The sequence below is a fragment of the Portunus trituberculatus genome, chromosome 19, assembly GCF_017591435.1.
Source record: "Portunus trituberculatus isolate SZX2019 chromosome 19, ASM1759143v1, whole genome shotgun sequence".
NCBI classification, from domain to species: Eukaryota; Metazoa; Arthropoda; class Malacostraca; order Decapoda; family Portunidae; genus Portunus; species Portunus trituberculatus.
The window spans coordinates 14,725,590-14,750,589 of record NC_059273.1 but is presented as its reverse complement, the minus strand read 5'-3'; the positions used below and the strand labels follow the sequence as shown (position 1 = coordinate 14,750,589).

At 42.5% G+C, this 25,000-nt stretch overlaps 1 protein-coding gene across 1 annotated transcript in view; it reads left to right on the top strand.

Annotated features, from left to right (window-relative positions):
* LOC123506251 overlaps positions 1-19,757 on the top strand; it is a 25,663-nt gene extending 5,906 nt beyond the window's left edge. The window contains exons 6-15 of the mRNA XM_045258188.1: positions 424-592; positions 3,348-3,442; positions 4,327-4,497; positions 4,956-5,135; positions 5,463-5,670; positions 9,930-10,091; positions 11,659-11,811; positions 13,904-14,071; positions 18,165-18,382; positions 19,086-19,757. Of these exons, the coding sequence (XP_045114123.1) occupies positions 424-592; positions 3,348-3,442; positions 4,327-4,497; positions 4,956-5,135; positions 5,463-5,670; positions 9,930-10,091; positions 11,659-11,811; positions 13,904-14,071; positions 18,165-18,382; positions 19,086-19,529 (1,968 nt within the window). The 3' untranslated portion in view covers positions 19,530-19,757. The remainder of the gene's footprint in view (positions 1-423; positions 593-3,347; positions 3,443-4,326; positions 4,498-4,955; positions 5,136-5,462; positions 5,671-9,929; positions 10,092-11,658; positions 11,812-13,903; positions 14,072-18,164; positions 18,383-19,085) is intronic.
* The last annotated feature ends 5,243 nt before the right edge of the window (positions 19,758-25,000 follow it).

Sequence of the window (25,000 nt, the reverse complement as noted above, 5' to 3'; positions counted from 1 at the left end):
CACTTGATTACCCTCTTGCGAGCTCGTAATTTCCTATGCAAGCAATGCACCGAATGATCTTAACCTAGAAAACGGCACGGTGAAGGATAGTGCTTGCGTCACTGGTGCATGGCGGGACGCTCGAGACTCAGCGGGCGGTCACGGTACAGTAAGGGACAATATGGAAATCCTTAAGGTGATAACAAACTTAAATTTAGTAAATATTTAAAAAAAAAAAGATACACAGAGGGCATGACTGAACCAGCATACCTAGTCCACTGACACCACACTTGTACCAAAAGCTCTGAAGCATTTTACTGTACCGCGACAGACTTCATTTAATGCTTCCATAAACGTTGCTGATTACTTTTTCCACCTATCGATACACCTCCCCAGTTTTCCATGGCACGAGCGAGAGAGAGAGTTCATCTTCCTCGTTTCCAGTACGTATCGATGCCGGAACTGTGTCAATCGGTGAATCGGGGTCGCATGACGGTGCCGCTGCCGTCACTCCGCTACCATGACTCCGTCCAGCTATGCCGCGGACTGAGGGGTTACTTCGACGTGCCAGCGACCATGGCCGCTGTGTACGAGAGCAAAAAATTCTTCGAAGACATGATGGGAGGTGAGTCACGAGTTTCTGGTGTACTTAAAAGGGAGGGAAGAAGAAAGAAGAAGAAAGAGGTAAAGGAGTGAAATAGGAAAGCACAAGAATAGAGATGGAGATGGAGATAAAGACGGGATGGTTACTGGGCATGAAGAAAGAGGAGGTGGTGAAATGCATGTTTGTGTCTTGGGATGAAGGAGGAGGTGAGTGAAGAACAGAGGGAAGGAAGCTACCATGACTGACGGATTGTGTTATGAAAAATAAAGTGTATGAAAGCTGCCAGAAAGAAGCGAGGAAAGATGGAGGAGGGAATTGTGAAAAGAGCCAAGGAAGGGGTGAGGCAGTTTGCACCGGGACCCATAAGCGAGGAGAAGCGCGGGGAAGAATACTTGGTGGGGAGAGAACCTTGAAGTATTCCATCATATTCTAAAACACTTCTGCGCCCCACCTCCACTACTTGCAAAAGCCTCATGTTGAAATAAGATGTTTTCAAGAGTCTTTTTTTTATTTATTTTACTTTTTACGATTCCACTGACAGATTAAAAAATATTATCTCATCCCCAACAGGAGAAAATTTCTTGAAAAGCGTAGTGGCGAGAGACCAAAACATCTCTGAGTACTCACCATTAACAGAGACGTGGATTTCATCTTTTTTTTTTTTTTTCTTTTAGCACGTGAAAGGGGGACTGCTCAAGACGAGTTGGCTGGTAATGTTACAACGTCTCCTACGGCTCCAAGAACTTCCGTCTTCCAAGGTAGTAATTTTCCACTACGACATCTTTCAACCTTTACGTAGTTCTCCAATGCTAATAATAGTTCCTCTCGCCCCCTAATAGTTTTTGTTTTTTTATATCCTGGCCTACAGCGCTTGTAGGTAACTTGAAGAGTATTGGAAGCGCTGTTAAGCTTCCACCCACTAGTGGCGCAGGCAATTTTATCTATAGCGTTACCCATATTAGGGTCCATATCACCACCCAAGCACATCTTTGGTATAACCATCTAGATCCTTGGTATCATAGTAGCATGTAGGTAACTTTAAACCATTCGACAAATAACAAAGTTTGAAGGACGTACTGGGGGGATTCGAACCTACGTGTGGACGTCTGCTCAATCTCACGCTCACTACCTTATCCACTACGTCACTACTAAAACACTTCTGCGCCCCACCTCCACTACTTGCAAAAGCCCCATATTGAAATAAGATGTTTTCAAGAGTCTTTTTTTATTTATTTTACTTTTTACGATTCCACCGACAGATTAAAAAATATCAACTCATCCCCAACAGGAGAAAATTTCTTGAAAAGCGTCGTGGCGAGAGACCAAAACATCTCTGAGTACTCACCATTAACAGAGACATAGATTTCATCTTTTTTTTTTTTTACTTTTAGCACGTGAAAGGTGGTCTGTTCAAGACGAGTTGGCTGGTAATGTTACAACGCCTCCTCCGGCTCCAGGAACTTCCGACTTCCAAGGTAGTGATTTTCCACTACGACATCCTTCAACCTTTACGTAGTTCTCCAATGCTAATAATAGTTCTTCTCGCTCCTACCTGGTCTTTTCGCCCCTAATAGCTTTTTTTTTATATCCTGGCCTACAGCGCTTGTAGGTAACTTGAAGAGTATTGGAAGCGCTGTTAAGCTTCCACCCATTAGTGGCGCAGGCAATTTTATCTATAGCGTTACCCATATTAGGGTCCATATCACCACCCAAGCACATCTTTGGTATAACCATCTAGATCCTTGGTATCATAGTAGCATGTAGGTAACTTTAAACCATTCGACAAATAGCAAAGTTTGAAGGACGTACTTGGGGGATTCGAACTTACGTGTGGACGTCTGCTCAATTTCACGCTCACTACCTTATCCACTACGCCACTACTAGGTATTCTAATCCTAAAAGGTATTATCGCTCTAATTAAATCTTTGTGGCTTCATTAGGTCTTTCCGCTGTTAATATACTTCTGTTCCTATCAAGTACTACTATTCATATCAAAAACTTTTACCGAACCACATCCACTAGAGACATTCCCACTTACCCAGGCTCTCCAATCAGGTGGCTCATTTGTCCCTCACAATGCAAGAACTTGCTCATCTACATACCGGTCACTGCACTCACCACGTACCACTCTGAGGAGAAAGAGGAAAAGAAGTATTAGGAATTGGAGATTGGCAAACTTCCCCAATCCTTTTAGAGGGAAAAGTGCGACGTGGCGGTAGGATTACAGAGGGTGAGGAGTTAAAAGTATTGAAATTGAAGGTATAGTGAGGAGAGGTTATATGCGGGGGAATGTGAAGTGATATATTCAGAACATTGGATTTATATAAAGGAATACAATAGATAAACAGAAAGCAACAACCTTATTCATTTTAAGGAGGTTGTCTGTGTCACTGTTCTACTAACGCTACAGATTCTACGAGTCAGTGTGATAGGAAAGGTTAATAGAGAAATGTGTTATTCTATTGAATAATATTTACTATGAAAAAAAAAGAAGCGAGGAATAGTGTTGAAGGTGATAGTAATGCAGATTTCTAGTATCACTGTGTAGTTAGGGAGATCCTGCATGTATGTAATGTTAACACTCAGCTGTGGTGATGGTGCTATAAATTTATAAAACAATTCCATCAAGATAAATGGCGTAACAAATATAAACGCATTTTAACACACGAGAGGGAGTAGCACATATCATCTGAAGAACACTAATGAAGTTTCAGTGTCTCGGGGTAAGAGTATGAAATAGGATTTGCGGGGCTGTAGCATCGCAGTGTTTCAGATTGTGCGAGAGTGTGGGCTGGCGCAGACGATGAGGCGGTGGAAGGCGTGTGGCACAATCCTTTCACAGGCGTCAACATGGACCCGGCAAGTGTCCTCAGCCAGTCAGCCAGTGTCCTTAGCTCCTTTACTCTTAATGAGACACGCATGACGACTTGCTAATGACTCTTAATGACACAACTTTCCTTCACTCGTGTTATAATATCACGGAGGCACTTTATTGCACATCTGTTTGCTTTACATGTTGGAGAATATCAGCAAAAAAATAGATAAATAAATAAACATCAGAAAAAAATAATAAATAAAAAAAAAGTACCTCCTTATTTCATGTAATGGAAATGATAACTCTGATATAATTTTCCTCTTTCCATTAGTATCAGTGGATTAATGTGTTCTTTGTAATTAGATGATACTGTATTTATTAGTATTCTTTTCTTGCGTTATTCAAATTAGATATTGATTCTACTTCCTAAAAGATGCCTCATGTACAGAACATTACTTCAAGCAGGATTTAATTTCTTTTCTGCTTCTTTAAACACACACACACACACACACACACACACACACACACACACACACACACGGCCCGGTAGCTCAGTGGTTAGAGCGCTGGCTTCACAAGCCAGAGGACCGGGGTTCGATTCCCCGGCCGGGTGGAGATATTTGGGTGTGTCTCCTTTCACGTGTAGCCCCTGTTCACCTAGCAGTGAGTAGGTACGGGATGTAAATCGAGGAGTTGTGACCTTGTTGTCCCGGTGTGTGGTGTGTGCCTGGTCTCAGGCCTATCCGAAGATCGGAAATAATGAGCTCTGAGCTCGTTCCGTAGGGTAACGTCTGGCTGTCTCGTCAGAGACTGCAGCAGATCAAACAGTGAATTACACACACACTCACACTCACACTCTCTCTCTCTCTCTCTCTCTCTCTCTCTCTCTCTCTCTCTCTCTCTCTCTCTCTCTCTCTCCTACAAACAGAGCGAGATGGCCTTCAAGATACACAACCCAGACGGCGACAAGTATCAGAACTGTATCTTATTGCGTGACTCGGGACTCTTGGACACTGACTGCAAGAAACACAGCTGCGCCGCCTGCCACACCACCGCCGGGAGCACCTGGACGCTAAGGGGCACATGTGAGGAGGAGGAGGTACGGTTAGTGAGGCAAGCAAAGACGGCAGGAGGGAAAGACGAGGAAGGTTGAACTTAAGACAAAAGGGTGACAAGGAAAGTGGATTGAGATGCGAACGAGGAGTAACTAAGGGTATAATACGAGGACAGAAAGGAGAAGCGGGGAAAAATGAAGGAGAATGAGGAGGATAATGAAATGAAAGGAAGGAAGTGAGGGGATGAAACGTAGCTGAAGGAGGTGAGGCGGAAGACTGAAGTGTCATCTGCCTTTCCTTCATAACCAACTTTCCCGAGCGTGATTCGTAGTTGTGTTTAAACTAATATCTAGCCGAGGGGAAAAGGACGCCGGCGAGGAAAGAGGAAGTGAATGTGAGTGGTTTCCATATTAAATGCAATTATGTTTCAGTAGCAAAAGTTTGTGTTAAAAAAGTCAATTAATTTCGCTGAAAAATAAATTGTTCTTATTTTTCTTACTAGCGCATGTATTACTTCGACTTGGTTGCCTTGCCAATGTCCTTCCGCGGCTACGGGGAATACAGGGTGAGGAAGGTGGAGGACACGTGGGTGTGGTACAACTCCGTCACCAACACCACCATGGCTACGCTGTCGCCACTCAGCCTCAACTACCCGGTCGGGAGACTCACTTGGGACCTTAAGGCAAGAATAACACACACACACACACACACACACACACACACACACACACACACACACACACACACACATTACATAAATTAATGTGTTTTCCTGACTACATGAATTATTGTGTTTTCCTGAGGTGCATGGCCTGTAACTCACACACCTACAAGACAACCATTCGTTTACATCTACACCCCACACTCACACACATCCTTGCATATCCACACACACACGCTACCCTCAACTCTATTAAAGAATTCATTAGGTTTGCAGTCCACGCAGCCCTTGTCCTTTGCCTCCCTATCTTTCGGTCAGTGTTCTTTTACGAGGCTGTACACACTGCAGGCAGAGGTGTGTGGGCAAGAGGGCGGCCAGCGCATGCTCACCCTCTCCCCTTGTGTCCCGGGGGAGTTCACTTGTGACGACGGATCCTGCATCGCCTTCTCCAAGCGTTGTGACCTTAAGTTCGACTGCAAAGACAAGACGGACGAGAGCTTCTGTGACATTGTTAATTTCCCCGGTGACTACAGGTCGCGACTGCCGCCCCGTCCCGGTGAGTGGGCGTGTCAGGATGAAGCTGACTCATCCGTCATATGTAATAAATGGTGGCACATGTTTCCAATTGCACGTCAAGCACATTATTGTCCCTTCAGTGTCATGTAGCAGCTAAATTGATAAAAGTGTGAGTTACAATACTTGCACCTAAGGAAAACACATTCATTCATGTAATTATTTTTAACACAACTGCAATGTAACATGAAAGTGACGCCTATCACAGTGTTATACTTTATAAAGCGACGAAGAAACTCATAAAAACTTGAGAAGCTACAGACCAATTAAACACAAGTGAGAGCGACGCACTTGACACTTGGTTGCCAGGACGTCAGAGGCTGCAGGGAAACTCATGCAAAATCGCCATACTACGCCTTGGAAACCAATCCTAACACTCACTTCCAACACGTAACGCAGTGAAACGATAAACCTCACAAGCCTTTTATACAACTTTCCTTATAACTGTGTGTATATATATATATATATATATATATATATATATATATATATATATATATATATATATATATATATATATATATATATATATATATATATATATATATATATATATATATATATATATATATATATATATATATATATATATATAAACGAATTCATATAGATAGGAGAGCGAATATCAAAACATATGAACACGGAGGGAGGCGGTGGCGTCGTGGATAAGGTGGTGAGCGTGGGAACGGGCGATCCATGCGTAGGTTCGAATTCCACCATATGCCGCCTTGAAACTTTGCCATTTCTAGAGTCGTTTTAAGTTACCTACATGTCACCATGATATTCAGGTTCTAGGTGTTTACACCAAAGATGCGCTTGAATGATGATATGGGCCCTAATATGGGTACCACTAGAAATAAAATTGCCTGCGCTGCTAATGGGTGGAAGCTGGACAGAGCTACCCATACTCTTCAAGTAGACCTACAGGCGCTATAGGCCATAACATGAAAAAAAAAAAAAAAACACCACCACTAGTCCCACCACACACTTTCAGAATAGCAGCACAGGTGAGGAAAACACATGAAAAATTGAAAAAGCCTCTCATAAAACAAAGTAATATTGAAGCCACACGCAAGCAAAAAGATAATGTCCTTGTCCTACCACACAGTGAGCTATTACCAACACACAAACAAGCGATGGGAGACAAAACAGACGGAACGAGTGAGCTGAGGGAGACACGCAAGGAGGTCACTGCACGCACTATTGTCTGCACGCACGTCTCACTCACGCTCCTTGACAAAATGAACCAATTCAACACTGAAGGTTGAATACAGTAAAAACTTCAAACTGTGACAAGATAACCACACTTTCAATACTACCGTTAAAACTATTATCCGTATTACGACTACCACCGTCTCTTCACTATAATTATAAAAACAATAATAATAATAATAATAATAATAACAATAGCAATAATGATAATAATCAGAGTGCAAAACAACGTAGAGCAATCAACACAATAACACGCCACATATATACAACAGTAAGGCGAGGCAGAGAAGCCAGAGAGAGAACATCACCGGTAGAATAATTTATCTTTCATTGATATTATATTTATTCGTCCACTTCTGCACTCCAGCCGCTTCACTCGCTTGGTGATCTGTATTACTCTCCACGTGTATTCAGTTTCATATTTATTTGTAATTCCTAAGTTTCTAACAAAGGATCCTTGATTCAAATTACTACCACTGCTACTGCTACTGCTACTGCTACTACTACTACTACTATTACTACCTCTGTGTGTGTGTGTGTGTGTGTGTGTGTGTGTGTGTGTGTGTGTGTGTGTGTGTGTGTGTGTGTGTGTGTGTGTGTGTGTGTGTGTGTGTGTGTGTGTGTGTGTGTGTGTGTGTGTGTGTGTGTGTGTGTGTGTGTGTGTGTGTGTGTGTGTGTGTGTGTGTGTGTGTGTGTGTGTGTGTGTGTGTGTGTGTGTGTCCATACTGCCAATATTTTTCGTTTCATAAGTTACTTTCAGTACAATGCAATTAAATTCTTAACATCTCAGTCTAATAATATATCGTACCTAAAACATCAAAGGGGGAAAAAATTGTACTATTTTCTATAACGTGGAGACTTACAACTTATTGATGTAGAAAATGTGTAGCAAAGCAAGACCTCATTTAGAAGAAAAATAGTGGAAAGATTAACACAAGAGGCAATGACGCACAACTCTGTTAATATTTAGAGCTTTACTAGAACGATCATAACATCACTTTGCTCTTTACATTAAATAGATGCAATAAGATCCATGGAGTTTATAACAACAACTACTAAAAAGAATTATAGGAGAGAATAAAGCAAGAAAACTCCTCCCCCATAATCATTTAAGTACCCTGTTATATTAATCACAGGAACATAATACTGCTTATAGTCACAAAGGTTCTGATCTCTTTTCCTCGTGACTAAGCTAATCACAAAGACAATCAAACATTACTCTTAGTGCACAGTTAATAGATGATCTGTGCAGCAAGGGAGGTAAGCTGTCCTCACACCACAATTACCACCACCACTACCACCAGGCTTAATGACTCCGTGTGGCTTGAAGCAGAGGAAATACCGGTGGTGGTGAAATGATAATAATGATGATGATTATATGATGATGATGATGATGATATGATGATGATGATGGTGACTTGTAAGATGTTCCCCACAGTCGGTCAGCCTCTCTCTCTCTCTCTCTCTCTCTCTCTCTCTCTCTCTCTCTCTCTCTCTCTCTCTCTCTCTCTCTCTCTCTCTCTCTCTCTCTCTCTCTCTCTCTCTCTCTCTCTCTCTCTCTCTCTCTCTCTCTCTCTCTCTCTCTCTCTCTCTCTCTCTCTCTCTCTCTCTCTCTCTCTCTCTCTCTCTCTCTCTCTCTCTCTCTCTCTCTCTCTCTCTCTCTCTCTCTCTCTCTCTCTCTCTCTCTCTCTCTCTCTCTCTCTCTCTCTCTCTCTCTCTCTCTCTCTCTCTCTCTCTCTCTCTCTCTCTCTCTCTCTCTCTCTCTCTCTCTCTCTCTCTCTCTCTCTCTCTCTCTCTCTCTCTCTCTCTCTCTCTCTCTCTCTCTCTCTCTCTCTCTCTCTCTCTCTCTCTCTCTCTCTCTCTCTCTCTCTCTCTCTCTCTCTCTCTCTCTCTCTCTCTCTCTCTCTCTCTCTCTCTCTCTCTCTCTCTCTCTCTCTCTCTCTCTCTCTCTCTCTCTCTCTCTCTCTCTCTCTCTCTCTCTCTCTCTCTCTCTCTCTCTCTCTCTCTCTCTCTCTCTCTCTCTCTCTCTCTCTCTCTCTCTCTCTCTCTCTCTCTCTCTCTCTCTCTCTCTCTCTCTCTCTCTCTCTCTCTCTCTCTCTCTCTCTCTCTCTCTCTCTCTCTCTCTCTCTCTCTCTCTCTCTCTCTCTCTCTCTCTCTCTCTCTCTCTCTCTCTCTCTCTCTCTCTCTCTCTCTCTCTCTCTCTCTCTCTCTCTCTCTCTCTCTCTCTCTCTCTCTCTCTCTCTCTCTCTCTCTCTCTCTCTCTCTCTCTCTCTCTCTCTCTCGGCAACTCATACTCTCGGGCTGCTTATGTGTGTGTGTGTGTGTGTGTGTGTGTGTGTGTGTGTGTGTGTGTGTGTGTGTGTGTGTGTGTGTGTGTGTGTGTGTGTGTGTGTGTGTGTGTGTGTGTGTGTGTGTGTGTGTGTGTGTGTCCACAGCCATTACAAGAGTATCCATTTAAACAAAGTCTGAAATGCTATTCACTATATTTCACCAACAAAAATGCATTTCCTTTTATAAAGAAAGATAAATGATTGCAATGTTTCCCTAGAATATTATGAAGGGAAGGTGAAGGTGTTCTGTCTGTCACCCCTGTCGCGTCAACAGTTATGTATCACTCTCCTGCCTGTCGCTCTAGTTTTAAACACACTCGCGAGGACTGGGCACACTAACACTATCACAAAGGGAAGAAGAAAGGGAACGGTGTTTTAAAATTATATATGGAAATATTACTGCTATTTGACACGCGCTCGCTTCATCAGAAACCATAACGAGACCTCCTTCGACAAACATAGTGAAACATTACATTATCAAGAAACTGAAAACTTTAAACTCTGTATACTTAAAACTCCAATAACCATAATATACAGAGTAAAAATTTTACAAGTCTGCAGCTCCGATTAGCAGGAAACCGGAAAATTCTATAACAACTCTATAAAAAAAACCTTGTGAAATACTTTATCGAGTAATCTTAATGTGAACTGTTACGTATCACAGTGAAAGGAATAACGGGTCCATATTCCTGTCTCGCAGCATCGGACGAGGCGCTACCCATCGCGGTGTCGGTCTCCATGGACACCCTGAACATCGACACCACCACCATGTTGCTCTCCGTCAGCTACAACCTGCGCATGACCTGGCTGGACAACAGACTCACCTACAACAACCTCAAGCCACTCACCCGTCTCAACACAGGTGGCAGCGTGTAGTCAGCTTAATCTTTGTCACCTCTCTCTCTCTCTCTCTCTCTCTCTCTCTCTCTCTCTCTCTCTCTCTCTCTCTCTCTCTCTCTCTCTCCACATACACACGGGCGCACACACATGACGCGCGTGTACACTCACATGCACATCGACTTCATTATTAATGTATACAAAATAGTCATAATGAGTATCCACAGTGTATGACTAATGGTGTGTACGTGTGTGTGTGTGTGTGTGTGTGTGTGTGTGTGTGTGTGTGTGTGTGTGTGTGTGTGTGTGTGTGTGTGTGTGTGTGTGTACTGCTGCAATCTGTCCTGTGATAAGCCAACAAAACATGGCCAATCTCTCTCTCTCTCTCTCTCTCTCTCTCTCTCTCTCTCTCTCTCTCTCTCTCTCTCTCTCTCTCCATACATACGAACAAAATTGACTTATGTAATACTTGTGGCGTTCTTTATTTAACAGACACGCAGCGACAATTCCTCGCCTAACACAACCTGATAAAGCATAGGCCTATTTATTTTGCCGCTGTTCGTGGGTCACTTATTCTCCTGGTTATAGTACTGATTCTATGGCGACGAGGGAGGACACTCAATTCGCGAGTGTGTGTGTGTGTGTGTGTGTGTGTGTGTGTGTGTGTGTGTGTGTGTTTCACTGTTTTATCTGCTGCTGCAGTCTCTGACGAGGCAGCCAGACGTTACCCTACGGAACGAGCTCAGAGCTCATTATTTCCGATCTTCGGATAGGCCTGAGACACACATCGGGACAACAAGGTCACAAATCCTCGATTTACATCCCGTACCTACTCACTGCTAGGTGAACAGGGGCTACAAGTGAAAGGAGACACACCCAAATATCTCCACCCGGCCGGGGAATCGAACCCCGGTCCTCTGGCTTGTGAAGCCAGCGCTCTAACCACTGAGTTACCGGGCGTGTGTGTGTGTGTGTGTGTGTGTGTGTGACAGGTTAAAGGAAATATAGATTGCATGATCATTCTTCTGTTTAACTTTTTTTTCTGTCTCTTGTTTGTGATGTATTGTTTTTGTTGTTTTAATTGGGTTTCATCACCGTGTGTGTGTGTGTGTGTGTGTGTGTGTGTGTGTGTGTGTGTGTGTGTGTGTGTGTGTGTGGTGTATAGCGTCAGGTTGAATGTTTACCTGTTTGTTTAACTGTTTGCTAATTGACTAGTTGGTTTTCATTGTTTAAACGTTTCCATGTTTGTGTTTGTGTTTGTGTTTGCGGCTGTGTGCGTGCATACATTCACTTTGTGTGTGTGTGTGTGTGTGTGTGTGTGTGTGTGTGTGTGTGTGTGTGTGTGTGTGTGTGTGTGTGTGTGTGTGTGTGTGTGTGTGTGTGTGTGTGTGTGTGTGTGTGTGTGTGTGTGTGTGTGTGTGTGTGTGTGTGTGTGTGTGTGTGTGTGTGTGTGTGTGTGTGTGTGTGTGTGTGTGTGTGTGTGTGTGTGTGTGTGTGTGTGTGTGTGTGTGTGTGTGTGTGTGTGTGTGTGTTTAAGTAAATGTACAACTCTGTACTACGTGGCGTGTATGTGTGTACGCGCGGGTGTGCAGTATCGCAGGAGCAGGTGGCGCAGCTGTGGCGTCCGCAGGTTGGCTTCATCAACACGGACGACATACAGCAGACCAAGGTGGACGAGGATGCCGTTACCACAGTCTTCAGGCAGCACAAGGTCTACACCCCCAACCTGGCTAATCCCTATGAAGGTGTGGCGCTCTTTCTCCTTACTCACGTGCTTTCCTCTCCGCTGGCCAACCCTTTCCATTCTACTCACTCACTCACCTGCTTCCCTCTCCGCTGGCCAACCCTCTCCATTCTATTCATTCACTTACGTGCTTCCCTCTCCATTAGCAAACTGTCTTCTTTCTTTTTACATACATAGGAAAACAAAGACGAGTGACAGGAGGCCTTGCGACGTATATTTAGTTTATATAAAGGTGGTTTCTCTGTCATTTACTCATTCACTCATTACCGTTCTTCCCTATCCATTAGCAAAATATCTCCTTTATACTTAGTTTGTGCAAAAGTGGTTACTCTTTCTCATTTACTCATTCATTCACTCACGTTCTTCCCTCTCCGTTAGCAAACTCCTTTTTTTTATTTGGTTTGTATAAAGGTGGTTACTCTTTCTCCTTCATTCACTCCTTTTCTCATTCAGTAATTCCTTTTTAAATAAATCCCCATTCTTCCAGTTTAGGGTACTCATTAATCATTCACTCACTCATTTGTTCATTTACTCAATCATTTACTCGCTCACTCATCTATTTATTTTTCCACTCTCAAACTCCTATTCTCTCCGTCTAGTTAATTTATATAAGGAGAGATACTCTTGTTAATCCACGAACACACACACACACACATTTTACCTCTCCCTAACTCATTTCTCTATTACTCACACGCTGCTCACTGTCACGTCCATCTCTCCTATTAAATTATTCATACACTCACTCACTCACTCACTCACATCCTACTTAATGACGCACTTCCTTCCTCACTTACTCACTCAGCTGACTCCCTCTATCCCCCTCTCTCTCTTCCTCTCACACACTGCCGTCACACCCTCACTTACCCACTGCATTTCCTTCCTCTCGTTTCTTTCATTAGTTTGCTTCCTGACTCAAGCGCTGGATGACTCAGTAACTGCTTCCTGTATATGCTTGTTCAGTGTCGCAATGCTTCGCTCCAGCATTTGTTTACTCGTTCTCAGGGTTAAGCTAGTCATGAATGCACTGTAGCGTGTCCGTCATAACCTTAATAGAACATAACAAAAGAGTCTAGCCGAGTTCATAAAGTGCTGTTATGTAGAGTCAAATTCACAACTACGTGATTTGATATTGTTTTATGTAGGTGTAGTGCTGTTCTGTAGAGTCAAATTCACAACTACGTGATTTGATATTGTTTTATGTAGGTGTAGTGCTGTTCTGTAGAGTCAAATTCACAACTACGTGATTTGATATTGTTTTATGTAGGTGTAGTGCTGTTCTGTAGAGTCAAATTCACAACTACGTGATTTGATATTGTTTTATGTGGGTGGACACGAAACACTTGCTCATTTATTAAAGAGTTTCACAAAATTTGCCAACATATTGTTCTGTGTCTATCTGTCTGTCATCGTTTACATATTGCTCTGTGTCCATCTGTCTGTCTTCATTTCTCTCTCTCTCTCTCTCTCTCTCTCTCTCTCTCTCTCTCTCTCTCTCTCTCTCTCTGTCCATGATAGAGAAAAAGATAGAGAGAGTTATAACTAACGCAACACTCTATGACAACAGGGAAGAGAAATACAAGATAGTAAATTGCTTTTGGCTTCAATGGAAAAACAAAATGAAGAAATAAAACACAAGCGTTAAAGAAGTCTCTCTCTCTCTCTCTCTCTCTCTCTCTCTCTCTCTCTCTCTCTCTCTCTCTCTCTCTCTCTCTCTCTCTCTCTCTCTCTCTCTCTCTCTCTCTCTCTCTCTCCCGAAATTCGAAAAGTGACAGAGAAAGGTTATATTCATTTCATGTTCTTATTTTTCCCACTGCATTTCAACGTTGATTTATCATTGAAAGTGTGGGCAAGCTTCGTTGTGTGTGTGTGTGTGTGTGTGTGTGTGTGTGTGTGTGTGTGTGTGTGTGTGTGTGTGTGTGTGTGCGTGCGTGCGTGTGCGTGTGTGTGACTCTGTTTCTGTGTCTATCTATCTAGTATTCTCCACCAACTCCCACCGTATCCTCGCGTCACTTGCACAATCTATCAATCAATCTTCCTCTCCTGAAATTCAATCCCAGTAAGCGTCAAACTTTCCATTTTCTCCCGCCCAACAGTGGAAATCTACCGCGGCGACACCAACCCTTTGTCTACCTCACGTAAATACTTCACCATCTACACCTGTAACTTCGACCTGGTCCTCTACCCTTTCGACATTCAAAAGTGTTACCTGCGACTTCAAATCATCTCTGCTTCCTCTGAGTACCTCGTCTTCAACATCAACGGTGAGGGGGAGGGGGGGAAGAGAGAGAGAGAGAGAGAGAGAGAGAGAGAGAGAGAGAGAGAGAGAGAGAGAGAGAGAGAGAGAGAGAGAGAGAGAGAGAGAGAGAGAGTGTGTGTGTGTGTGTAATAATAATAATAATAAATCGTTTATTCCATGAAACATGGTTATTCAATTGATCGTACAAATAGACATGATAAAAATATTATAATTGTAAATTATTAACTAACTTAGTAAAACGATAGGCGTTAAAATTATAAAGTAAAACTATAAAACAGTGAACTCAGAATACAAAAGAATACCTAAAACAAAACTAGAATATTGTAAGAATGTAAAAGTTATGAGATTCATAACAGCTGTTATGTAATATAAATATAAAATGTTGGTACCTAGTTTGACATTCTGAACAGTAAATTTGTAAGACTAGATTTAAAACTGTGTAGGCTTCCAGAGGTGGTGATATATTGAGGTAACTCATTCCATAACTTGGGCCCACACACCGTGGTGGCTCTGGCGCCAGAGTCTGTTTTAGTTCTTTGGACATGCAGGTTGTTTCCTTGTCTTGTTGTGGTCGTTGTGTTATCTCTGACTGTGGAAAGGTTCAAGTACCAGTCAGGATGTAGTCTATTCACTGATTTATACACTGTGCTGCACTTCTCGAAATAATATTTGTCTTTGACGGTCAGCCACTCAAGTTCTTTTATAATAGGAGTCACGTGGTCATATTTTCTAGCTCCTCCATTAACAATTTTAGCAGCAAAGTTTAGCGATCTTTGCACAGTATGAATGAGAGTTTTGTTGGTAGAACCCCATATACAAATACACTAATTAATAAGGCTAAGCACTAGGGACTGTGCGACAGTGGGACGTGTTGTTTTATCAAAATTCTCACTTACTCTATTTATGTACATTAATATCCCCATTATTTTGGAATTTAATTTTGCAATGTGCACGTCAAAGAGCATATATCTATCAAAATAGACACACAAATTCTTCACCTGTGTGGTCGGGTATATGTGTACTCCTTTACAACTTATAAAAATGTCAGGGGGAATTCGGGCTAACAGTTGCCTATTTCCAATGAATATGCATTGCATTTTTTTGTTATTTAATAAAAGACCATTAGTTAAGAAGTAAAGTTTTATATCCCGCAATGCATTTTCAGTGATGGAGATGAGCCTATCAAGATTTTCAAAATTATCACCTTCAAGGAACTGTGTGTCATCCGCATATTGTATCACAGATGTCTTGACTTTCTCATTAAGGTCATTTACGTATATTGAAAATAAAATCGGGCCAAGAATTGAGCCCTGCGGAACTCCGTATCTTACATTTACTTCTTTAGATACTGTATTATTTAAGCGAACAGACTGTGATCGATTTTGAATATAATTTGTAAACCTAAAGCTATCAATGTTTAGTTTAGCGCACTTACGTAATAGATTATCGTGGCTGATACTGTCAAAGGCTTTTGATAGATCACATAAAGTTAAGATAGATATTTTCTTTGAGTCCATATTGCCACAAATATTGTCTGTAATAACAGTGAGAGCAGTTTCTGTGGACAGTCTAGGACGGAACCCGTGCTGCGTGTTAGATAACAGTTTATTGGCTTCTAAATAACGTGTGAGCTGACCAGCAACTACTTTCTCAACAATGTTTGATAGGATGGGTAAAAGGGGAAATGGGTCTATAATTATTAAAATCAATACTATCACCCCTTTTAAAGAGTGGAACTACTAAAGCATGTTTCCAAGTAGTAGGAAAAATGCCTGTGACAATAGAAGTGTTAACAATGCAAGTTAGATCAAAAGCGATCACATACAAGGAATCCTTAATGAAAGTCAAAGGAATACCATCAGAGCCTACTGAGTTTGTATCTTTAAGTCCTTTCATAGTTAGGATTATAGTGTCAGTGTCAACAGGTTGTGGTCTAAAATTATTATCACCATCAGAAGTAACAGTCATATCATTAAAAGAGTCACATTTTCACCATGGAGCGTCTCTTGAGTTTTTTCATATGTATTTCTTCCAACATTTGCAAAGTGTTTGTTAAATTCGTTGGCTTTGTTAATTTCATTTTCAAAGTTGCAATTACTGGCATTACTTTTACAGTTGGGGACTATTTCTCTAATTGTTTTCCATGTCTTTGCAATGTTACCTTTACTTTCATTAAGTTTATTGCGATAGTATTCGTTTTTACTTTCATCAATGAAAGTTTTAACTTGCTTCTTTTAACTTGCCTCGTTTATATTGGTCCTGAAATGCAGCGTTTTGCCTGTCAAACTTAAGTTTTTTCGAGTTTCATTTTAAGTATTATGGCGTCTTGTAGGTTATCCGTCATCCATGGTGCAAATGGTCGTTTTATTTCTTTAGTAACATAAGGAGCACAAGCATCCAAACATTTAATAAAATTAAAAGTAAAAATTTCAACCTGTCTATTGACATCGTCCGTACATAAAATCATATTAAAATGTTCCACATTTTCAAGCAATTTGAGGCAAAAATCTTCTTTTCTATATTTCCCAAGATGGCGAAAAGTTTTGATTACAGGCGGCCTCTTAGGCTTGCTAATGTTTACAGTGATGCCTGTGAGGTCGTGGTCTGCTACTTCCTGCGGAACAACGTCGCAGGAGACCACAGCATCTGGCTTATTAGTGATGACAAGGTCTAATAATGTCGAGGACGTATGTGTAATTCTGATCGGTTTATTGATTATCTGCGTTAATTTGCTGCTCTTTATAATCTTAGTCATTTTGTTATTCTTATCAAGTAAGTTGTCATTAAAATCGCCTAAAACATATAGTGCCTTATTTTTCAAAAGAAGTGTTTTAAAAGTGTCTTGTATATAGTCAAAAGAAATTACTGGGGCCTTAGGATGTCTGTAAACACACCCTATAATGATAGATGGTAATTTCCGACACTGTACTGTTACCCATACGTCTTCAACTCCTTCCTTCCTCGGAACATTTAAGTTAATTACATTAGTTGTTAAAACATCCTTCACATAAATACAAACACCACCACCACGTCCAACATCACCACAAAAGAAAGAAAGAGAGAGAGAGAGAGAGAGAGAGAGAGAGAGAGAGAGAGAGAGAGAGAGAGAGAGAGAGAGAGAGAGAGAGAGAGAGAGAGAGAGAGAGAGAGAGAGAGAGAGAGAGAGAGAGAGAGAGAGAGAGAGACAGAGACAGAGAAAGAGAGAGAGAGACAGAGAAAGAGAGAGACAGAGACAGAGAAAGAGAGAGAGACAGAGAGAGAGAGAGAGAGAGAGAGAGAGAGAGAGAGAGAGAGAGAGAGAGAGAGAGAGAGAGAGAGAGAGAGAGAGAGAGAGAGAGAGAGAGAGAGAGAGAGAGAGAGAGAGAGAGAGAGAGAGAGAGAGAGAGAGAGAGAGAGAGAGAGAGAGAGAGAGAGAGAGAGAGAGAGAGAGAGAGAGAGACAGAGACAGAGAGAGAGAGAGAGAGAGAGAGAGAGAGAGAGAGAGAGAGAGAGAGAGAGACAGAGAGAGAGAGACAGAGACAGAGACAGAGAGAGACAGAGAGAGAGAGAGAGAGAGAGAGAGAGAGAGAGAGAGAGAGAGAGAGAGAGAGAGAGAGAGAGAGAGAGAGAGAGAGAGAATGGAAAATATTTTTAAATTGAGCCTGTCTGTCTGTCAGTCATGTCCCTTCATAAAGCCACTTCCTTTACCTGTTTTCCTTTCTTTTTCTCTCTCTATCTTACTGACTATTCCGCTCCCTCATTCAGCATCTCTCTCTCTCTCTCTCTCTCTCTGTCTCTGTCTCTGTCTCTGTCTCTGTCTCTGTCTCTGTCTCTCTCTCTCTCTCTCTCTCTCTCTCTCTCTCTCTCTCTCTCTCTCTCTCTCTCTCTCTCTCTCTCTCTCTCTAATTTTCACTCGCACTATTTTGCTTATTCCAATCCATCTCTATCTTTCTCTAGTCATCACATTTCATTTTTACTTTTTTTGGCTTACTTTTTCCCCTCCACTTCTACTTTTCTATATTTTTTCTTACCTTCACTCCTATCACTCACTCGTTTGATTTCCCACACTCCCTTGTCCTTGTACTTATTACCTACTAATTATAGGTCTCCAAATATAGACTCTACGGTCAACTATTTTGGCGAGAAGTTCCTAGTGGAGTATGGCATTGGGAAGATCGACTTAAAGGAGGGTGACGGCGGCCAGTACAGCGAGATACAGGTGCAAGTTGAGCTGATTCGCCGCTACGGGTTTGCCATGCTCAACATCTACATCCCTTCAGTCACGCTTCTCACCATTAGCTATGTCACGCTTTACTTCAGGCCGACTATCTTCGAGGTGTGTGCATGAGTGTGTATACTCAGGTTGTTAATTCCTTTAGTACCATGACGCGTTTCCATATTCATTCTGCTTACTAAATGGTTATTTCGTACAGCTTTAGAAACATAAGTAGAGGGGGTTGAAATAGTGAAGATTGTAGCCATTAATTTTCTGACCACCATAGATTTTTCCTAGTGTCAATAGAAAGGTTCAATCATACACAAATCTCAAGGTAAAAATGTGTCCTACTATTGAAGGGGTTGTGCTGAGGCGATGTATTTAGTTCTTTCACTACGATATACAACGTATATATATATATATATATATATATATATATATATATATATATATATATATATATATATATATATATATATATATATATATATATATATATATATATATATATATATATATATATATATATATATATATATATATATATATATATATATATATATATATATATATATATATATATATATATATTTCTAAAGGGCATGTATGTAATGAATATAATGACTCACTATTATTTGTCTATAGTAGCCACTTGTACATATTCACTGAATTTTGTCTTGCTTATATCTATTAAAACTCGTGTTCCTTTGATTTAAATGTGCATGTTATTGTTATTTTTGTCCTATTGTCACCAAATGTGTTTACGTTAAGCACTAAGAGTTTTGGTTCGTGAGCCTCCTAATACTTGTCCATCTCCCGGCAGGTGCGCGTCATGACTGCCCTTACCGCCCAGCTGGTGCTTGCCACACTCTTCACACAGGTGTCCACGTCGCTACCCAAGACTTCCTACTTTAAGATGGTCGACATTTGGCTTCTGTTCTGCATCTTACTCATATTCTTCATCATCATCTTCCACACGATCATCGATCTCAACCTGGACTACGGCGACGGGTCATTCACATCCAGCAATCCTCTCCCAAAGATTTCCACGGGGAGCATAGGAGTGACGCGCGTCAGTCCCATCAACGCAGACGGCAAAGAAGAGAAAAAGGACTACAAAGAAATGTTCAAACTCGCTTTCTCAGCCAATGATGTGAAATTTTACATCATCTTCTCCAAATGCACAATTTTCACCATCTTCCTGCTGTTCAACGCTATTTACTGGGGCACGTTGGCCAAAGACTCGGGTTTGGTGTACTACTACTGAGGAGGGACCGTCTCTATCTGTTGCGAGAGTCTTGTTCTTGCTTCGTGGCTCGTGGCTCACCACTGTGCTGCAGAGTAATTGAATGGACTTCTAATCCATCCCGCCGCTCCGTTTTGTATGTTTATTCCTTCACCACAAAGCAAGAGGTCACTTGAAATAATGACACTGTACCTTCACACACACGTGTAGCCCCTGTTCACCTAGCAGTGAGTAGGTACGGGATGTAAATCGAGGAGTTGTGACCTTGTTGTCCCGGTGTGTGGTGTGTGCCTGGTCTCAGGCCTATCCGAAGATCGGAAATAATGAGCTCTGTGCTCGTTCCGTAGGATAACGTCTGGCTGTCTCGTCAGAGACTGCAGCAGATCAAACAGTGAAACACACACACACACACACACACACACACACACACACACACACACACAGACAGACAGACAGACACACACAGACACACACACACACACACACACACACACACACACACACACACACACACACACACACACACACACACACACACACACACACACACACACACACACACACACACACACACACACACACACACACACACACACACACACACACACACACACTACAATTAGCAGCATCACAAGGATTGAGAGGAAAAATGTATTCATCAACCAACAACGAATGAAAAGCCTGAGATCTGACGCCTCCACGCACTGGCATCAACACCACGACGACAACCACCGCTACCACCTTCACCACCACCGCGACCATTTCCACCACCACCACTACCACCTCCACCATCATCCACCCCTACTTTCCCCTTTCTAATCACCACACAAGAAATAGCCCAGTACACACATAAACACACTATTCCACCTCGCAAATTTGGGCTTAATAGATGAAAATGTAAGCTCTCTCCCTGTTTTTTCCATCTCTTTCCGTATATCCAGTGAAGTTAACCAATTAATTAACGGAGCGACAGGTGTTTTTAGACTCCGTAAAACTCAACATGCTTCGTCACGCAATACATGTAAAGAAGCTACAAGCAGACGCTGGTTGACGCAATGCTAGAAATAAAATGTTCTGTGACTTTTTTTTTCATTTATTCATTCAATTCAGTTAGTCTCTCTCTCTCTCTCTCTCTCTCTCTCTCTCTCTCTCTCTCTCTCTCTCTCTCTCTCTCTGGTTTGTGTGTATCTAATTCAATTTATCGTCTCTTCCAAAGCGTGTGAGTTTTCTCTTTCTTTCTACTTCTTCTTTTCTCTCTTTGGCCGAGTTTCCATTTGTTTGTCACCGTTTCTTTGCTCGACTCTCCATTTGTTTGTCACCGTTCCAAGCTGGTGAGTTTTACGGCTCCTTTTTTGCCATGCGTAGGTCTGCCTGTCAGCTCGTCTTTCCGCCTCTCCCTTTGCCTCCTGCCCATGCACGGCTCTTCAGCACCGTGTCGGCTTTGATATATTGAGTGAAAAGTTACATCTTCATCACCTTTACGAGTTGTGGTTGCTGGCGCATCTTCGTGTACATTCAAGGAGTTAGTGTAAAGTTACACAAGAAAAAGGCTTTCAAAGCAAAGTAAAGTATAAGAAATGGCTTTAAAAGAAGGGAAAATAAAAACATTTAAATTGATATTGCGAAGAAAAGTCAATTTTCAAAGTAAAATCATAGTTTTCAAGATAAACTTAGTAGAAAATATAGCTTCTCCTCTGGTCCTAAAGAATCACGACGTTGATATTTCTTCAGAACATGAATAGGAAGTTTATGTTGTTACCTTTCCAGGGGAGCAAGGGATGCGAAGGCAGCACAGCGGTAAGGTACGACTTGATTGTACTGTACAGGCGAGAATTCAAATCTCAGAGGAGCACTGGAAATAGTAGTAATGCTCCCCTGCAAGACCGTCCTGCCTGACCTGAATCGCTTATTAAGGGGAGGCGCCAATTGCATTCCCCGAAGTACATCACAATTAGGTGCAGAAGTGGCAGGAATACACGCAACTCTTCACTTTCTATGATAGCTGTGTGGTTCATGTACTTAGGAAATACAGACTCGCAGGATTCCAAACTACCAGGAGAAAAAGAAAAGTGTAAGATTGTACCAACCATACAGAAAAGACGATATTATAGGGACATGCCTGTTTGATAATAAATACACCGACGAAACAAAATGGGAAATATATCTTGGGTAATGGGAAAATGTAAAAAGAAGGAAGAAGAGGAAAACAGAAGACAAAAAGTAAGAAAAAACACGCCAGGTAAAAAAATAAAGACAATATTCATAACCAACACAAAACCATGAATCCTCGCTTCCCTCCAACCACGCCACGCCACGCCACGCCACGCCACGCCACGCCACGCCACGCCACACTACATAACACAACTTCCCCCCAACGTTACACCACACCACATCAAACAACACCACGCCATACCTCACCACATAACACCACACTACGCTACATTGCACCACACCACACCACATCACACCACGCCACACCACACCACACTATACCACGCCACATCACACCACACTATACTATACTATACTATACTATACTACACTACACTACACTGCCACACAACATCACACAAAACCAGCCCACACACCACCACATACACAGTGATCCCGTAAGAGACAAAAGGTGTTCTCAATTAGCCGGCGTCATTACCTGTGAACGTGGCCGAGGAGCCGCCGCACTGCCCCCTCGAGTCCCATGATGAAGAGTTAAGACAGGATTATATGTACGTGTTAATTATGGTCTTTCGGCGCCGTTAACTCTGTAGTGGTGAATTTCCTTCGTGGGAGTAATTCGCTCCTAATTGATAGCCACATCTTGAGGCAGCGCAAGGAGATTCTATTAAGGTGAAAGTTAAAGAGCTTCTCATCTCACTTCTCTTCAGCGCCTCGCAATGTTTTAAAGTAGTGGTAGACTTTTTTACTCCTCTTCCTCCTCCTCCTCCTCCTCCTCTTCCTTTTCTTCTTGTCTTTTCTTAATTTATTTTTCTTTTCTCCTCGTTATTATTCTTGCTTTTGTTCTTCCTCATGTTTAAAATTTGTTGTTGTTAATCTTTCTTTTTTCTTTTGTTCATTTCTTCTTACTTCTCCTCTTCCTCCTCCTCCTCTTCTTCTTTTCCTTCTTTTCATTCCTTTCCTCCTCTTCCTCCTCCTCCTCTTCTTTTACTCCTTCTCCTGCTCCTCCTCTTCCTCCTCCTCCTCCTCCTCCTCCTCCTCCTCCTCCTCCTCCTCCTCCTCCTCCTCCTCTTCCTCCTTTTCCTTCTCCTTCTCCTCCTCCTCCTTCTCCTGCACCTCCTCCTCCTCCTCTTGCTCCTCCTCTTCCCACTCCGCTCCCACTCCCACTCCCATCCCCACCTGTCTTGTCCTCCACATTCATTTCCTCTGGCACGCACAAATCCACGTGATATCAAGTCTCCATGCATAATCCTCTATCACTTTTTCAGATAACGAAGCTACTGACGCAGCCCTGCATAAAGATGGCTGGCAGGGAGGCGAGGCAAGCAGCAGTCATTTCCAGGAGAGGCACAACAGCCATTCTGGTAAACCGCAAAAAAGGTGTAGAAATAGTTTGAAGCTTCTTTGTCTGGTATGTTGTCAGTTCGAATACCATGTTAGGATGAGATGCAGACACTACCAATGCCACCACTACTACCACCACCATCACTACCATTATTCACGCCATTCCAGCGGTGCAAAAGATTCATACGTAAAGCAAGTGAGCTGGTGCTGTAGGAAAAATTATTGCAGAGCCGTGGTAAATGACCTTTACCTTTTGCCTCGTGTGTTGGAGTGAAATTCTTTGCCAAGTGTTCAGAGTCTCGGACGCAAGGCATACACTGCTGAGAAATGTACTCAGCAGGGTTCTTCCACGCCTGACCTTCCCATCGTCAACTCCAGCTAGAGAGACAAGAAAACGAGGACATTGTGGCCTGCAGACGGTACTGTAAGAGTGACAACGACGCCTCGGAAACATTTGAACAGAATCATCGACTAATTCATCTGTCAACTAATCTCTCTCTCTCTCTCTCTCTCTCTCTCTCTCTCTCTCTCTCTCTCTCTCTCTCGCTCTCGCTCTCTCTCTCTCTCTCTCTCTCTCTCTCTCTCTCTCTACACACTGATAATGAAAAATGTTAACATCTCTCTTTTTCGCATCCCGCTCATCATCCAACATGAAGAGCAGATAGCGCTTCGGCGGCGCAAAAATAATGAGAGCTTGAGGCCAAATAGTATCATTTGCTTTTCATTACGATTTTTTCCCTTAAAGCACAGTCTCGCAGTTTACCTTCCCGGCTGTTGACCTCGGAGTGTGAGTTAGCAGCTTTGCATCCCCTACTTCCCTCCCACCACGTGCCGGTACCGTCATTACTGCCCCCCCTCACCGTCTCTCCTATAAGTTACAACCCATCCCCTCCCTCATCCCTGCCTCCGAACACCTCACAAACATATCTTTTCTCTCTCACCTGCCAGGAAGTAAATTATCATGTTTTTTTTTTTTCGCAAGTGTTTACTGTATTTTCTGCTGGAGGGAAAGTAAGTAGAAATAAAAAGAAAAGGAGTAAAAATCAGTCCACATTTCGTGTCAGTGTTTGAAAAAGACATCCACCCCGGTCAGATTAATAGTTGATGCAGTAAATAGGAGTCAGGAGGGGGCGCGAGTGGCTCAGGTTAATAAAGAATCCTTCATGTAATCATTTATCCACGTATGAGCGGCGGGCGGGCCACTCACAGCCAGAAAGATTGTTCTCTTCTTTCCTCGCTCTGTATTCCCGTCCGGTCCCCGCGTCGCAAATCAAGGGAAAAAAGGGAAACGTTTTGCCATTAGCCTGACTCTTTCCTCAACACTCCGGGGCAGTTTCTCATATGAGTGACTAATGACTGGGTTTGAAGTTTCAGTTTACTCGGTTTTCCTCCCTTCTGCTCTCCTGTCGCCCTCTCTCGACACCCTCTATCCCTTTATTTATTCAATTTTCCTTCGTTCCCTTCTGTCCTGTACTCTCCTCTTCCTTTATTATCAGCGCCCTCTGTAATCCCTCTGTTTTCATCCACTCATTCTCTTCGCTCTCTGTTGCCTGACCCTGTATTTCTCTCTCTCTCTCTCTCTCTCTCTCTCTCTCTCTCTCTCTCTCTCTCTCTCTCTCTCTCTCTCTTCCGGTGGTAAGAGGAAATTAACGCTTTACTTGTACATTTCACACTCCATTAATCATGCTTGAGTCATTTCCAGCCACCTGTGAGCCAAGTGTTTAGCAGGCAAGGGGAGAAACAAGCACGTGCTCCTTAAGTGGTCTAATTCTGAAGGCAGTGGCAAGAGGGTTCCTGTTTTCTGTGGCGGTGCCTGTGTCGCTGATGGTGGTGTTGTAGATGAAAGGGAGAAACAGGTTCCTATTGGTGGTTGGTGGGTCTAAAGTGTGGTACAATGGAACCATGCGTGCTTTGGGGTCCGAAGGGTTTCCATGCGTACGGGTTAGATTTCTGTACACGGTCTGAGTGTAGGGTTA